The following is an 18,317-nucleotide window of genomic DNA, read 5'->3' as shown; positions in this document are numbered from 1 at the left end:
CAATCTCACAAACCTCCACTTGAGCAATAAAAAACCCCCACAGGTGTCAAGTTTTTGTATTTCAGTAAAATCTACTTTAATACGCTTTGAAACAAGAGTACAACAAAATAGAATATGCTTCAAATGTTGAATATACAAACAGTTCAGTCTGAACACAGACGATCTTCCCTCTTTTCAGAAAAACGAAACTATTGAAATGCTGCGGCAGGACCAACGCGGCAGACTGACACATTGACCCTCTGTTCTGAAAGTGATCAGGGGGATCCACAGTGGTTATCGCTGTATATACCCTGCAGCCGTTTTGCATAATTTGATGCCTTTTTTGATTATTGAAATAACGAATGCTGACATTTTCTGTAAAGATGTGGCAGCATGCATTGGCTCAGATTCATCTTACTTTATTGCATATGCATGCAGCCTGCCGGCAGAACATTCTGCACTAACAAGTAACGCATTTTAAAACTCATAAATCCATTTTCTAAGGGTAGGTTTGGGGGGAGTTTTTAAGGGACGCTGAAGGACACACTGCAAGCACACTGTGGACGAGTGTCAACCTACACCAGCATCAGCAGCCAAACCAAGGGAGAGGGGGAAAGAAAAAAAAAAAAGCCCAACAGTTCAGAGTTTCAATAACACTGTGCATGGTACAAAGTATCAAAAGAAAAACAAAACAGCTTACTGTTCAGGAAAAGAAACATTTCAAATTAAAACCTAAGGCTGTCTGTTACTGTTAGCTCAGTAAACTGTAAAGATATATATAGTTATATAAATATATACAAACATGACTGATATCGTTCCTAATGAGAGCCCAAATCTCCTTCATCTCGTCCTCTCGCGCTTTCTTCACACAGTGATGCAAGTTTAAAAACAAGAAAATGCTGGTTTTTAACATCTGTAGAAATGAACACTCTTAAAAAGAATCTTCTTTACTCTCCGCTGTTTCTTTTTCTATTTACATTTTTGGTTGTAATCCTTTTTATTTACTTTTTTTTGTTTGTTTAGTGTTGCAGTTTCATATTCATCCTCAATTGGGACCCAGTGCATGTGATCCGTTGTGTAGTGATCAAAGTTGGTCCCGTTGCTTTTTCCTTACTGAACCTCTCAGTTTGGGTCCAAGGCTCCATTGCCGTTCTGAGGGAGACTGAGCGGCTCTTTGTCCAGGGGAGTTGTGAAGACACTTTCAGGACTCAAAAACAAAGAAACGTCCTTCAAGAGTCTGCTGCTGGTTATTACAAGTTATAGTAAAAAGAACTTCAGAAATGTACAAACAAACTTCTCAGGAGGTGAGAAAGGAAAGAACAGATGTTAGTAACTCAACACTCCGGCTCCTCTGTCTTAATTGCACGTGGAGCTTCCAGTTTCATAACCACCTCAGTGTCTGTGGCTTCTGATTTGATGTTCTGAACGGTCTTTGGGTTCACTTGGTTCTGCTGGACCTTCAGAGGAACCTGCACCGTCTGGAGCTGCACTCCTGCAGCCTTCAGCTTCTCCACCGTAACCCCGCCCGGCCCGCCAATCACCAAATCCGAACCGTTTATGACGCCACCGATGACGTGCGACTGCGTCGCCACCGCTTGGCCACAGCCGATGCTTCCTGGCGGCGACACCATCAGAGTCTGCGGTTGCGTCTGCGTCGGCACGGTGAGCCTCATCACCTGCGCCCCCGGGGCGACGTTGACGGGAGCGAGGGCTCGGACCGTCAGGGGGCTTCCTAAGAGGCTGATGCCCGTAGACGAGGCGGCCATGTTGGGTTTGTTGCCCCCCGTGGAGGCCTGTAGCTGACACTGGGTTAACTGGTGGGCTGGGATGGTGATGATCTTGGCCAGTTGGACGGTGATCTTGTCTCCATTCTCCGCTGTGGCTGGGACCATTGTTGGGATAGTCTGGATCACAACCTTCACAAGAAATAACATTTTAGTCAAAAAGATAAAAATACAAAAAAAAAAAAAAAAAACAGTACCAGCCTGAGGTATTTACAACCCTTCTACACATCGCCAAATTACAACTACAAACTTTAATGACTTATTAGGATTTTAGATGATTTTCATTTGCAAAACATTTTAAAACCATTTTTTCAATTTTTAATTATATTATTTTGTGCTGATCTATCCTGTAAAATACCCAGTCTATGGTAGGGATGCAAGCTATGCATTAATGAGTTCATATAAAGCTGACTGATCTTAATCAACTAAAGATTAAATGATAAGCAGCAGTTTTCTAATAAACCATTAAATCGACAATTAATCATATGTCAATTCATTTTTGTACTTGTAGTCTATGGTTGTAAATTTACACTCAGACATACTCGTCTCTGAGTGGTGCCAATATACAAGAAGGCCTCCGTGTCTAAGATTTCTTTAATCAAACTAAAATCTGCTTTTATTTGTACGTTTTGCAATATAATATCTTATAAAAAATATTAAACCCACAGCTGGCAGAAACAGAGTCAATGGATAAAATATTTTCAGTGCTGTATGGATGCTTTCTAAGGGGAAACCATTTGTCTGTGAGGAAACGTCCACATCTACTCGCCTTCTGTTGTGAATTAGGATTAGCAGCAGCAGCAGTGATTGGAGACGCGTTAGTGAGGAGGGTGGTGGGCCCTGGGGCCACCGTCGTCAATGCTGGCTGCTGCATGGCGACGGTGGAGATCTTCTGGCCCAAAGACGTCATTACAACCGGAACCTGCATCGCCACTCGAACCGTCCTGTTGACGAATCAGAAAAACAGTCAGCATGGGGGGAAAAAATGTCAAAAATATTTGCATTAGCTGTGTCATCATAGAGGAAGCTACGGTCTCCTAGCAGGACTCTGACCTCGGCGCTGTGGCATTCGGGATCTGGCTCATGTCGGGCGCTGCCGAAACCGTCACTATCCTCGGCGCTGCCGCCATCACCGCTGGTCCGCTCACTGTGGCGGCAGGATTTTGGACCACGATTGGTCTGTTGGAGCCACGCAGGATGTTGGGTCTCCTGGGAGACGACAGCTCTGAGTTTTGCAGTAACCTTTCTGAAGGCGGAGGCACGCGATCGTAGGACGACTGCGACTCTGAACTCATGAGGTCATCGGGTGAAGACATTTCCGCCTTGTCCTCATCGATAATGACGATGTTTTTAGGCATCTCTTTGAACTGGTAAACCAGCCGCTGACCCTCCACCTTGGCGAGGATTCCTCGTTGGTAGTAATATCTGACATAAGAGGAATTATGAAGATTTAAAATATTATTTTAAAATAAAATATTACAAATACTGAGCTTAAACCTTAAATCCGTCAGACTGGTTACCTGAGCGCCCGCCCCATAGTCTCGTAGTTCATGTCTGGCTTGTTCTTGTGTTTACCCCAAAGCTTGGAAACGGCCTTGGAGTCGACCAGCTTAAAGATGCCTTTCTCCCTCTGGGTCCACTTGATGTATCTGGGACAGGTGTTCTTGTCCTGGAGGAGGTCCAACAGGAACTCCCATAGATAAGTGGTGCTACCTGCTGAAAATCAAAGTGATGTTAGCTCACCAAGTACATTTAGGCTAAATATGCTCATCAACAGGGTTGTGAAATAGTATTTGCCCCATTCCAGATTCTCTCTCTTTTCTCTTTTGGTCGCACTGAAATGCATCAAATCTTAAAACAAATTTTTAGAATCAGGCAAAAAACCTGATTTGGTTTCATTGGAAAGTAGTGAGGCCCAAAACACGGCTGACCAAAAGGAACACAAAGCCTCGACTCACGTTTACCGACCCAAATTTCTGTTTATTCTACTTTATATTTCCCTGGTCTTAAAATGAGCTTGATCTGAATCATTTAAGTCTGTCACAAAAGCAGCAGAAGGAATCTGTAAGGGGAATGTGTTGGCTGAAGCAGGAGTTATTTAAACAAAGAAATACCTTTGCCCTCTCTTGGTTTCTTCTTGAAGCTCAGATCTGGTGCACCGTTAGAAATGGACGACTGGGACGCCTTCGTTTTCCGTCCAGCTACAAAGGAAACATTTTGAAGAGGTCACCTTCAAATATAATGATAGCAGTGCAACCATCAAAAAGTGAGTGAAGTTCTAAATCCCTTTAACTGCTATTATTTCAATTCACACTAATCAAACAGGAAGTGGGTCCCAAATTTAAATCAGGAAAAACAATCATAGGAATATTAGGTTGTTTAAAACACAGCAGTTATTGTTTTTGTGTTTGATCAATTATTAAAGGTTTAGCTTCCTGTGAATCAAACTAATATGCAGCTGTATAATCACTGTTTTTAAGAACAGCTTCACTTGTATCGAGTCGACCAGTTTCTGCCATCTGTTCCAACTTAAGTCCAGAACGATCTGACTTTATTCTTGGTTTTGCCACAGAAACAGGACGGTTGACCCCACGTCATTCTTTTTAGATCATGGTCCAGGGATTGGGCTTAATGGCTCTAGCTCAGTCGTCCCCAACCCCTGGGCCACGGATCGGTACCGGATCTTTTATTTTGAAAATCCTTTAATCGGATTCTCTCAGTTACACCTTGAGCGCCAACATTGAGCCCACAAGCAGAGAAATGAGTAAAAAACAGATCAGATGTCCTTGGAAAGTTTATTTGAGAAGGGGAAAAGGCCCAGAGAAGAGACAGGAGAATGGATTTATCCCGGACCGGTAGGTGATTCCCACATTCCAAGCGATAATGAGGCAATGAAGCCTTCAAACTGCTTCGCCATGTAGAGACCAAGCACCCTGTATGACACACCTCATGTGTCATTGTTTTCCATCACTCCCAGATGGGACCGTCTCGTTGCAGACAAATAAGCTCAGGGTCCCATTGATTTGCCGTTATCGAGAGTTAAAATTTTCATGAAAATAAAAGGTACGTTTTTGTGGCGCATCTGTATCTCATTTCGAAGGGATGTGTGAATGTTACCACAGCGACCAGAGTCAGAGAGCGTTAGGACAGTGGTCGAGACTAGAGAAGTAGAGCTTGTGAGTCTTAAGTCTGGTTCACGTGGCATGATTTAAGAATTGTCGGCCGATTTCCAAACCTCTGTGATCACACACGAGGTGATGTACAACAGGTTCGATCAGTTCGTGTGTCCAGCCACACGGCAGGAGCAACACTCCACACACGAACCGATTCCAGTCACGAACGTCCCGATTCCAGAAGAAAATCCTCTAAAATCCCCAACATACCATATGTGAATTTAATATAAACAAACATGGATGACGAGATAGTAACAGTGATAGTTTGTGGATTCATTTTAAGTGATAAAATAAGTAACAAAAAGAAAAGGCGTTGGATAAATGACGGTGTGAGCAGCCGCTCTATTTGCTGCATTAAGCACTTGACCGGGCTCTCAGTCAGCTGTTTGGGATTCCCTCCGTTCTTACGTCACTGTGCTTTCTGATTGGCTACCTGTCACACTTAATAGGCTGCGTTCTCGCTCCCTGTCAGGGAAAACCCCACAGGCTGCCATAGTCGGGCCAAAACAATGTTGAAAATGCCCGATATTAGATCGGAGCGGTCCGAAAGTTCTACCGACTGGATCAGATCACAGTACCGGAGGATCAGTTCCGATTATCGCAAGAGACGACTATCTGTGACAGTCAGGAGGTGTGTGTGTGTGTGTGTGTGTGAGGAAGTGGTGGGGGGGGTCGAGGTGGTAAAAAGGTTGGGGACCACTGCTCTAACTGACCACTAGATGGTGTGCTTACATAATAGGATTGGAGATCATAACCCATATTTTCAGGTTTTAGCACAAATACCAAAATCTAATAGTATTTGTACATGAAAGTAACATGAAAAAAAAAAAAATTTTAAAAAAGGAGGAAAGACGCCGGGTTTGTGCACCTCGCTTCTTTCTGACAGGCTCGTTGTCGGGTTCTGGCTCTTCTAGTGAGGTGACCATCTCCTCCTCTTCGTCCTCCTCCTCATCCTCCTCGCAGCAGTCCTCAGTGGTAATCTCCACCTCCGTTTCTCCAATCACGTCGGGCCGCATGGCAGCATGGAGGAAGTCTGGTGCAGCTTCACTTTGTGGCGTAAAAGCTTCTAAAAGAAGAAATCGAAAAGTTTTAAAGGAAAATTGATTAAAGCATTTCACTAAGATTTCTTGAACAGTCCAGTGTATTTAGTATTCTAAGCACATATACGACAAAGCGCTGAGCTATTTCTGTATTAGTTACAGCAAAAACAACAAACAGCGCCTCCCAGACTCCAGCTACCTGGGCTGCGGTCTTCTCTGAGGCTGGATGGTGAGTCCATGTGCAGCAGCGCTTCTGCCGCCTCGATAGTTTTGTCAGAGCAGTGGACGTTGCTGTAGCCAGAAGCTTCCACTGCAACATAAACACAGAATTAGTTAATAAAAATCTTGAAGCATCCCCAGCAGACCCTCGTTTTCAATTGTTTCCACAGACTCTCAAATGAGTTCAGGTCTGGTGTTTAACTAGACCCATCGTGGGATTTTCTTCCAGCCTCAAATCTTTTGCAGCTTCTAATAGGTATGAATAAAATACCTAAATATCCAGCATAAGAGGATTCCGACAGCATAATACTGCCGCTAACCTTTAACTGTGAGGATGATGTATTCAAAGTGATGCAGTTGTTTTTCTTCACATATTATTCAAGATATTAGAAAAAGAGTTCAGTTTCTCATCCAACCAGCGCACCTTCCTCTATACAGCAACAACTTTTTAGCGCTTTCTTTTAGCCTCTCTTCTGTAATGGTCAGCATTCAGAAGAGGATGAATAAAGGTTTTTGTGTTTACAGATTTTCCCCTGTGATATGGGAAAATCTGCACCCCAGAGTTACCTGGGATAGGGTTAGTGAGAAGCTATCTGGGATGCTGCTTTGATTAATACCTCCCATGTCTCACCCAAATGATAGACTGAGTAGTGCTCTCAAGGAGCACAATATCTAAAGTTTTTGCATTGTTTTTATTAATTAGAAACATATTGTAATCCTATTCATTACAGTTCACCACTATGGCAAACTTTGTGATGGCCGAGCATGAAAATAATCTTTATAAAACCAGTTGAAATTAGTGGCAGCAATGCGACAAAAAGTGGAAAGTTCAAAGGTTAGAACTTTTGCAGTCCACTAATCAAATCTTTAAAAACTTTTGTTTTGTTTTTGCAAGTTCAGCCCAATAAAACTGTCACCCATTTCCAGTTCGCATAATGCTGCACTCCAGTGTAAGCATGCAGAAATATTTATTAGCAAAGGAAGAACAAAGTTTGATCATAATTCTGTTCAAAGCAGTTTGATTTCTCCAAGAATGTAAAACTGAGGCTTTGTTAAAGGAAGTTTGGCCTCCACTAGGACCATGAGAGGGACCCCGGGGGCACCTGCTGTTGTTGTCAATCACCGGTGGGAAACCTGAGATAAGCATTACGCCCTGTCCATGTTTGGCTATCTAGCAGTGCAGGGGACAGAAACAGGCTATCTTTAGACAGCTGCACTCGTTCAGACCCTCTCTCTAGCAAAGACAATGGGCTGGAAGAATTCGCTGTCTAGCTAAAATACTACCCCGAAAGTTTCTTCTACTTTTTCTTTCCCCCCCATTAAATCCTCTAATGTTATTAAAACGGTATTACGTAAAAAAATATGTTTTAATGCAAGATATGAGCGCAAAGCCGGAGTGGCTCCCAGTAATAATCATCTCCCTGGAAGTCCGACAAAAAGTAGTTCTGCCTCTGACGACTTCCGTGTTTACACTCCTCTTTATTTCCCTCCAGTTCTCTTCGAAGAAGCTCACAAATCCCCCTGTCACTCAACACCCGCCGCGGCCTCCCATTGGGCCGGGCTACAGCTAAGATCCCGCCCCTGCTGAAACCTGATTGGACGTTTGTAGGGGAAGAAAGCGAGCACAGCCAGGCCGTCCCACGCGTCCAACAAGGAGGCTGGGGGAAAAAAAACACGATAAACGGATTGTAGGGTCATAATATATAGACTTAAAAATCTGGGGAAATACTGAAGGAAAGTCGACTGAAGTCTGAGCAAAAATGATTGAAATTTGCTAAATAAATTTTAAAAGTACAGGGCCTACTTTTTAAGGAGTGTTGCTCTATTTAGGATTTACTTTAAAAATAAACAAACGTATGAGCTTCACGGAAAAGACCAGCGTAATAAATTACATAGCATATTTATATCTAGTAGTTGCCGAGTAAAAATAAACCCACATGTCCTTCCGCCTCAGACAGCGTGGCAAAGACAACAACTGCACACTTCCTGGTTGTGCAGCGCCGAACCGTTATTCACGTTCATCGAGCTCCGACCAAAACCAACCAAAACATGCAAAACACGCTTCATGCACGCAGCTATCCGAGGGCGCACACTGACACGTCCAGCTGCAAGCTTCGCTATATTTTTTAAAGCGGGTTTTGATAGCCGCTGAGCAACGCCATGCAGGTTGCGACCAAGGTGATCACTTCCTGATCGCTACACCGCGGCGGGCGGGCCGAAGCGCCGCGGTTCGAGTCTCAAAAACAAAAGCCGCCCGTCAACCACGGTACTAAAGTCGGAGTTTTCAATACGTGGAAACACCTTACCGGCTCTGATGAGCAGATCGAGCTGGTTTGCGTGCCCCTCATGCTGTGAAGTCGCCATGTTTCCACCTCTCGCTGCAGATTCTCATTGACTTCTCACTGTTTGGATCACTCCGCAGCTGAGGCAAAATCTCAACGAGACGAATCACGCCAGAATGTATAAATCCCTCCGCAAGCGACACAGGAAGTCCTCCCTTCGCCCTCCCTCTGCTGCGTAGTTCATACGTCAAATATAGCTGCTGGGTTTTTTTTACCATGCAACTTTATTTAATTTCAGCATCTAACTCAGAACTACAATCGGTTATTTTTAAAATAACATATAAAATTTCTAATGAAGTTAAAATTCAAGAAATAACGAAAGGTGTTAAAGTGCAGATTTTACTGAAAGATGGATTTGAAGCAACAAGCACAACCAGAAGCGGATGACTTGCTTACAAACTAATTACAAATCTGGAGATTCACTAGCCACGCTTTCATTGGCCAATTCCCAGTAAATTTTTGTACAGTTCATTTTTATTGTTATTTTAATGTTATTAATATATTACAAAAGAGAATAAATGTGCTAAGTTCTTTGACAATGGCAAGAATCTTAAGTCAAACTGAAAAGGAAAGAATTACTGTTTTTTTTATGCATTCAATTTTATGTCACTAACAATTATCCAAAAAAACTGCACATCTGACATATTAGCAGAGTAAACATGAGATTGGTTAATGCATTTTTTGGCATAAAATTATGAACGTTTTTAGTTTTGATAAATTTACGGAGGAGCTAAAGAAAAAAAGGGAGCTTTCAGTGTTTGTCCAGACAAGCAGGGAAAAACTGATTGATTGATTGATTCCGGCTGATTGATCAGAGAAGCTCTACACAAATCAGTTTATCTTTATGTATAAAACAGTAGAAAACGTCCCCAAGGCAGGAAGAGACATACCTATGCTCAATGGAAAACATTCTCCTACCAAGAAAAATGCATACTTAACAACTGAAGTGCCAAATGGTAAAAATCCCAAAATTATCAAATTACCTGCTCACATACACAGTAAAAAAAAATAACCCCAAAAATCCATTGTTAATGTGGGTCAGTTTAAAGTTACTGGTTTTCTAATTTAACCAAAACAAAAATACCTAGAGAATCATGACATGTTTAAGTTTCATGGAGTAGCAGTTTAATTTTTGGTGAGCAGCAAACTGCTTTAGAAAATAAATATTTTATTAATCTAAATTTCAGTTACTAAATAGGCAAAAACGATTTTTTATTCTGCTAACATATGCTCAGAAGAAAGAGCAAAACTAACTAATGTCAGTCAGTTTCTGAATGCATTCAGAAACTAACTGACATTATTAACAGATTAACTATTGATCTATTAATTAACATCAGGTTGGTAAATCTGTTCTTGTTTATGCATAACCTATTGAAATTCTATCCACAAGGTGGCGACCTAAGAACACCAAGGTCTGTCAGCTTTTACAGCCTGGTTTTTCTGGATCTTCTCCTCTGTTGCATTTAGCAAATAAAAAAATAAATCAAAGACACTAAAATTAAAGTTTAAGATGACCCTTTCACTCTGTACCATGGATAAAATGTGCACATTATTGCTATTACAACCTCAGACTTCAGTGGATTTTATTGGGATTCTATATGATAGACCAACACAAAGACGTGTGTAATTGTGAAGTACCAGGAAAATGACATGTGGTTTCTACATTACAAATAAAAATATAAAAACTGTGATTCAGACCCATATATTCCAATAATCATAAATCGCATTAATCAGAGAAGCAGCCAAAGAGACCCCAATGATAGCTGGAGGAGCTCCAGAGATCTCCCCATGGTGACACCTGGTGGTAGCAGCAACAAACTGTTGGGATCTCCTTCTTCAATAGGGAGAGAGAAAACTGGTCAGAGGTGATAGGAAGATGGATGGATAGAGATGAAAACATGGCAAGCCTGGAAAAAAAACCTGGAAACAACTTCAGCCTGGGCTGGAGGTTCAAAATCTAGCAGGGCATTGACCCTGAACATAGAGTTAGAGCTAAATCAAAGCTTATGCATGTGTTTGATAGCCCACTCACAGACAAGACCTGATGTAAATCCAACCACGAATTTTCAGCAACCCTTCACCGATAATCACCAACCATCCAGTCTCACTGAGCTTCGAAGTGTTCAGCTCAGAGGAATATGTAAAATTTTCCATCAGTAGACCTACCAGCTGTAGTTGAAGCTGGGAGATCTGCCAGGGTTATATACAAACTATTGATTTTTATTTGTAAAAGAATTTTTAATTCATGTACCGTTTTCCTTCAACTCCACAATTATCAACTTCTTTTGCGTTGGTCTGTCTCATAAAATCACAATGAAGTGCACCAAAATTTGTGTAAGATGAAAATTTCTTGCATTAAAGATTGGCTCAGATTTGGCAAAACTAAACGCTTCTTAAAAATGTTAACATCCCACCTCCTTCTCCTTCCGTCTCCACCTCTTGCATGACGTAGGCTTCATCCCCATACACCACCACCTGGGCGGAGTAACCCTGCTCATCCAGCCGGCTAGCAGTGGGCACCTCCTCCACTATGACTGCTAGGTCCTCATCAGCCTCCTCTACTTCCTCCAGCTCCTCACAGACCTCAGCTTCACACTCATCCTCCACCTCTCCTTCCAGCTCCGCATCGGCCTCATACACTCCCTCCTGCTGAGGAAAATGGATGAAAAAATAAAGCCACGGCGTTGACAATATAGAACTAGTATTAGATAAGAACAACCACCTGCTGAGGATCTTCTTCAGCTGTGACATACTCCACCATCGTCCCACCAGTGTCAACCAGCACCACTGACGTCATGATTCATTCTCCCTTGGGTTAAGGAGACACAGCCCCTCCTCCTGGTGACCTCGGCTAATGTCGAGAACAGCAGCCACTGAAAAAACAAGCAAACTAGATTAATACATATTAAATGTGCTGGGCAGAAATAACAGACTTAGTGACAATCATTGAGATTAATCACTACTTAGTACAGTTAAAATCTCCCTGCGTCTTTCTAAATGTGGGCTTAAAAGCAGAGATCTGATCTCCATCTCTCCCTGAGTGGCTTCGGCCTGTCTGCTGTTACAGGAAGAGAAGCGCTGAGGGAAAGCCAAGTCATTACATCAAACACAAGAACCGTGTCCAGACAGGACGATGGTAACAGTTGCTAGGAACCAGCTCTCGGTGCCTGTTCAGTGCAGCAGCAACCTTTAGTTAGACAAGTGTCTGACACCTTTAATACTTCTCATCTAAACTTCCTCTGCCCAGTTGTTAAGCACAGGAAGAGGTTATTCATATTACTGGAATACAAGGTGTGTATAAAACCCTTAAGATCAAAGGACTATTACGATGACGTTCCAGCTCTTTAACTGTAAACTTTCGAGATTATTTGCCCTCACATTATTAATCCATAGATTTTGACATGATGACTGCCCACCCTTCACAACTATAACATCTTCAACTTTTCAGGGAGGGCCTTCCACTGGGACTATTATTAAAGAAGCACATTTGTGAGGTCGGACGCTGATGTTGGACGAGAAGGTCTGGCCTGCCATCTCCGCTCCAATTCATCACAATAGTGTTCGATCAGGACACTGTGCAGGTCAATCAACTTCCCACATGCCAAACTGTACCCTTGTAATTATGACCATCTGCTGCTGGGATGTTTCACATCAACTCATGATAACCAGGGGGATGCTTTGCCAATGTTTTGACAACCAATGGTTAAACGTATTTTTTTCACATTTTAATTATAGTCTTCTGTAATGAAATTTAATTACATGAGCTCAGCAAACAAACAGGCATTGGTTTAAGTAATAGGCCACTAGACCCTTACAAATTATTTACAAATTAAATAATTTGTAAGGGTCTAAGATATTTTGTAAATTTATTTAAAAATTAATTTACAAAACAACAATTTGATTACTAAAAAAATGTACAGAAGCCACGCATTCCTTTCATTTCTCAAACCAAAGAAGAGCGCAAACACAACAGAATACATTTTTCCTCTTCACAGTTAAAACACTACCTAAAATAATCTTGCACTGAAATATTTTCCTAAAATAAAATACCTGGGTTAAAATAGATACAAAACTATGATTAAAAAAAGATCAACAGATTGTAAAATTAATGCACAGTCCAGAGAATGTATATGTTTTCCCTACAAACTCACTTCTCCAGCTTTACTCTACAGACTCCTCAAACACGCTCAGTTACACTAACCACTGTATAATGGATGAGCCATGCTGTGCTCCTGAGACCAACATGATATTAGCTCAATTATTCAGCATCATAAAGAACCAATGATGGACTCAGATCTTACAGTTTCAACCAGATGTTGAGATAAGAAAGATACATAACCACTAGTTTCTAATTGTCTGACATTAAATAAGTCTAAACCTTTCCTGATTAGAGTCATTATTCCCATTTGCTAAATCTTAAAACAATGACAGAGATAATTTTAGACATCATCTAAATGGACAATAACCCTAAGGATACAGTCAAATTAGTTACAAAGTGGCACATAATTTGTCGGTAGCTCTGAAAAAAGACGGCCAACAACTTTGGCTCATTTAAGCCAAAATACCAGAAAACTATTGTGAGACGCTGGCAGAAAGAAACCCAAAACATCTGACCAATATTGGCAATCCTAAATGTCCTAACAAAGGCACAGTTTAGCACGTATTTTAGCACAGACAAGAAGGTATGTGTATTTATATAATGTGTATGCACAGTTCTGGTTTTAAAGGCATATACAATTTTAGAAAGAGTAGTGTGTGACTCATATTTTCAACATGCTTATCAATCACATGACATGTCTAGTGTCCCAACAATTTCATTTATATATTAACTTATAGCTATTTTAAGCCCTTTACTCTGAGTCGAAGGAAGCTCTGCACGTGAACTGTAAAGTGGCTCTTTCAACCATGAAACAAGCTCAAGGGGCGGTTTGAGATTGTGAAATGTTGCTCTGGGTAGCAAGAAGTCAATAAGAAACAAGTACAGAGTTAAAGGGTGTGTCAGCGGGCAGAGTCCTGCATGTGATCTTTGTTGAGGGATCAAATCTAACAACTGCAAGACAGATGGACAAATGTACAGATGGAAAATTAATAGTTGACATCAAAATGTGTGTAAAAGCAAAAACAAACCCAACAGTTAGCTGCAGGTTCCCTTGCTTGTTTGATTGCATTCAATCAAACAAGCAATACAGGACCTGCAAGATAACTGAGGACACGCGGCTGTCTAACCGCTGCTCGTCTAAAACGCCTGCATTAGCATTTAAAGCAAGGATAATTACAGGAATGAATAACCGTGGCCTATTAAGTTTGAGTCATGTGGGTATTTCAGAAATTTCAAATGATATTTTGGAGCATGGTGGAAAACAGCTACATGTGTCAGTGGCCAGTTCACTGAGTCCTACCAGAGTGAGAAGTGATACGAAGCACAGCATTGTTCTAAATGTTCTTGGTTGGTGGTGAATCAGCAGTGGTGTTGATGTCGCGCTGAAAACGCTAAGTTTTCCAAATCAAAATCCCAATGAAAGCATCAAAACGGGTAGCAGAACAGGCCCAAACTTGCCTCGTCACTGACATGTGGATTCGACATGAAGCACTGCATCTTCACTTTTCTCCTGTTCGAAGTCCAAAAACAGGCAAAGAGACTCGATAGCCGATGGTTCCCATCTGAGCCAAGAGAAACCCCCCCGCACGTTTCCGTCTTCTCCATCCGACACCCGTCCATCCAGCCGTGTGGACGGCCGTCTCCGCTCCCTGCCCGCATGCCTGCCTGCTCCCTCGGTGGAAGGATCCTCTCAGAATCGACTCAGCACTTCTCAGAGCCTGCCTCGAGCTTGCATCACATGATGAGGGAGGAACACATACTCACACTCACACACACACACACACACCCCGTCACATGATCTATCAACAACTAAGCTTTTGTTCCAAATAACTGGGGCTGCTGGTCTAGATACAACGCCCCGCCTTGTGTCCTGTCCTGCCCTCCCTACACACATACGCACACACACACACACACACACACAGATGGTACAATGAACAAATACACAGCAAATATGACCTCAGGATTTACTTTACGCCCAGCCCATATTTAAACACACACAAGCAAAGTCCACTGAGTTATTAGGACGGGTGACGTGGCGATGAAGTTTCTTAGGCTTCTACATCTAATAGAGCTGGTTACAGATTTGTATAAAGAAACCCTAATCATATAAGTAGTTGCCATCCTGCCTTGAACAACTCAACTATCTGTATTGATAAAAATCTGATAGACAAACGTCAGTCTATCAGGGGGGAGGCTTTTATGTGAAGGACCAACACATTGTAGCAGATACATTGTAATTTGGAACAAAAATAATACATGATTCTTCCCTCCTAAGTTAATACTTTGTAGAGCCAACTTTTTGCTCCAGTTACAGTTTTTAGCTGTAGGTCTATACCAGCTTTGCAAACCTACAGACTGGAATTTCTACTAATTCTTCTTAGCATTATAGCTCTATTTCAGTAAGATTGCATATAGAGTATCTGTAGAAAAATTTCTAAATGGTATTCAGATTTGGACTTTGACTGGACCACCCCACCTCTTGAAATGCATTGATATAAACTCTGGATATAAACACAGCTGACTGTTTAGGGTCAACGTCCCGCTGGGTGGTGAACCGTCCAATAGGTTTTCTTTTAGGATTGCTTTGTATTTAGATAAACTTATCCTCCAACAAACTCTTAACAGCTTCCTTGTTCCTGTTGAAGAAAAAAAAATCCCCAATGGATGATACTGCCACCACCATGTTGGACCACACAGATGGTGTTTTCAGGATGATGTGAAGTGTTAGTTTCTTACTGTGGGCCATAAAGTTAAACTTTTTTCACGTTTGCTGTGTAAACCAACATTTCTTCAGATTTGTGAAGTTCTCATTCAGATAATTACCATATTACACTGTTTTTCTGATACACTTCATCCTTTATCTCTCTTTGAGTTCAGTCTCAGCATCTACTCTGTAACGGTTTATTCTTAAAGCGCTCCATGAAAGGATGACCCACCATAACCTTTCTCACAAGGCCTGCTCAGACTTTGGATGAGCAAATACTGGACAGTCAAAACATTAACACACACGCACACAATTCACTACGGGGCACACCAGGTCTCAGCATACTCTCCACACAGTCACAGTTTTTTTAGTCTCTATGTAAAAACTGTAGCGCATGGATGAGTAATCAAATGTTGTATGATATCCTGGAATTTAAATATATATATAAACACAATCTAATCATTTTTTTAAAAACAGAAAATCAAAAATCATCCATATTTTAGTATACGTTGTTTTTAAATATCATAGTATATTGATTATTACAACTACAATATTGTACTAGAAAAACATAAGCAAAAATACAGAACATACAGTACAGACCAAAAGTTTGGACACACCTTTTAATTCAATGAGTTTCCTTTATTTTCATGACTATTGACATTGTAGATTCACACTGAAGGCATCAAAACTATGAATAACACATGTGCAAATATGCACTAAACAAAAAAGTGTAAAACAACTGAAAATACCCCTTATATTCTAGTTTCTTCAAAGTAGCAACCTTTTGCTGTGATTACTGCTTTGCACACACTCTGCATTTTCTTGATGAGCTTTAAGAGGTAGTCACCTGAAATGGTTTTCACTTCATAGCTGTCAGGTTAATAAGTGGGATTTCTTGCCTTATAAATAGTCATGAAAATAAAGAAAACCATTGAATTAGAAAGGTGTGTCCAAACTTTTGGTCTGTACTGTATATGTTGCTAAATTTCACCGTATTTTGGATAAATGTGTTGATTGTAGATATTATTATATATATTTTTAACCTTCTGCTCTTTACAACGTAATACCAATATCATGCATGATATGCTGATCGTAGCTTGCAGTCTGTTGCTTTATGTGGCGCTCTTTATGTACATCCATTTCCCCATGATTAAATTTAAACATGAGCAAAAGATCAAAAATTAAGTCATATAAATAATTGAAAGTGATTATAGCAATGCTTAAAAGTATCTGGATGGAAAAGCCTCTGAGCTGTTGTTCAGCCAGCTGATGGGCAGTGTGCAGCAAGAAGCATTACTCAGCATTCCGTATAGTTGGAAGAAAACTTTGCTCATTTCAACGCTTCATCTGACACTTCATTTAAAAAACAATACACAAGAATGGAAAGTTCACCTGTTTTTAAACTGCAACTTTTTAAAACTTGAGTACACCTTGACACCTGTAACCTACCTCTTGTTTCTACACCTTATTGCAGACTCACGCTATTAGTTGTTGTTAAGCATACCGTTATAGTTGCTAATACAAATTTAAATTCCTCGTAGAGACACATCTGACTCATACAGTCAAGATCCAACCTGCTTTGGATTACAGACCTCTATAATTCATAGACCGGTATGCCTTCAGCAGGTGAATTTCAGTGTTAACACTTTCCGATAAGGTCACTACTGGAAAAGATTGCTACTGTTGATGCCAAATAACCTGCTTGATTTATGAATTTCAAAGAACCCAGAAGAAATCCGTAACTGTCAAGAGCTAACAGGCTAGCTCCGATAGCCTCCAATTAAAACAAGCTGGACCCACAATAACAAACCGAGCTGCTAAATCTGACTAACGTCGGGTTAAACTCCTCTTATCGGCTTCCTGCTGGCTCCCAGGCAGCTGCTGCTTATTGTTGTTGTTGTTAGCATGGCTGCTAACCAGAGTTTACAGTGTGAACACTACCGTCTTCCTCCGTCCCCCGTGTCCGCTGCTGCTGGCGCCGACTGTCAGCCTCCAGAGTCCCGCCGCTCAGCGACGCCGCGGACTAGTTAACGGTAACAGTAGCGGCCGTTGCCATGATGAGGAGCCCCGGAGCCGCCGAAGGCAACAGGTGTTCTATCAGATAGCCATACATGTCAGAATAGCATACATATGGTAAGAGCGCATGCGCACGCATGCGCATTCTGCAGGAGGTCCGCGATATTGAGAGGAGTCGTCAGCTTGTCATACGCGAGAAGAGACACAATAAAAAGTAAGTAAATAAATTAAATTTAATGCTGCTGCAGCTGCAGTACACTACAAAACACGCCCTGTTTAAATTCACGTCCCCCAGTTCCTTAATATTTTTGGGTTGGATAACATGTCTGCTAACTTGGATAGCATGTCGTGTATGTGATATGTTAACCTGAAAAGCCTTCATGTTCCGGAGTAAGACAGGGAAGTATACTGTTTAATAAGGATATTAATATTAAGGATATTTAATATTAATTTGATATTAATATTATAATTAATTAATTTTAATAATTAATTAATATAATTAATTAATATTAATATATTAATTAATTTGATATTAATATTAAGGATATTTAACTTAATAAGGATATTAAGAAGTCCGACCGTCAGTGGAGTTGTCAGTTCAGCATACGCAACAAGTTATGACGAAAATAAGTCATTAAATTGTTTATAATATGACATAATATGATAACTAGATAAATATACATGCGTTGTCATGGTTTCAAAGTGTATTTAAAGCAGGTCTGGCTGCAGCTGCAGTCAATTACAACACAGGCCCGTGTGAAACTCATTAACCTACTTAACCGCTAAGTCAGGATGCCATATAACTGTTAATAACAAAGTGTATGATGATCTACGTCATGATTTTATGTTGCTGATTAAATAAAATCATATGGTAATGACAACGTATACATGTCTGAGCTAAGCGTATGACGATCTGACAACGCATGGCTATCGGCGCCCCCGGTGTGGGTGAAACGCGGCT

General features: G+C 41.1%; 1 protein-coding gene across 8 annotated transcripts; it reads right to left on the bottom strand.

Moving 5' to 3' along the window:
* Nucleotides 1–51: 51 nt before the first annotated feature.
* elf2b (E74-like factor 2b (ets domain transcription factor)) lies at nt 52–17,426 on the bottom strand. 8 transcript variants are annotated; one of them, XM_028018576.1, is made up of 10 exons: nt 17,282–17,426; nt 11,260–11,410; nt 10,952–11,186; nt 6,176–6,286; nt 5,805–6,002; nt 3,878–3,964; nt 3,284–3,479; nt 2,817–3,188; nt 2,533–2,707; nt 52–1,895 (listed from the first exon to the last, which is right to left on the bottom strand). In XM_028018576.1, exons 2-10 carry the CDS (start codon nt 11,332–11,334, stop codon nt 1,314–1,316), a joined length of 2,031 nt encoding a protein of 676 aa, XP_027874377.1. In that variant the 5' UTR covers nt 11,335–11,410; nt 17,282–17,426; the 3' UTR covers nt 52–1,313. The 8 variants fall into 8 exon arrangements, with proteins under 8 accessions (XP_027874377.1, XP_027874379.1, XP_027874380.1 ...); XM_028018578.1 differs by lacking the exon at nt 17,282–17,426 and adding an exon at nt 14,095–15,759 and having other exon boundaries at nt 3,284–3,476; XM_028018579.1 differs by lacking the exon at nt 17,282–17,426 and adding an exon at nt 14,095–15,759 and having other exon boundaries at nt 10,952–11,183.
* Nucleotides 17,427–18,317: the final 891 nt, after the last annotated feature.

Source organism: Xiphophorus couchianus, chromosome 5 (assembly GCF_001444195.1).
Source record: "Xiphophorus couchianus chromosome 5, X_couchianus-1.0, whole genome shotgun sequence".
NCBI classification, from domain to species: domain Eukaryota; kingdom Metazoa; phylum Chordata; class Actinopteri; order Cyprinodontiformes; family Poeciliidae; genus Xiphophorus; species Xiphophorus couchianus.
This window is presented reverse-complemented; position numbering and strand designations above follow the sequence as displayed.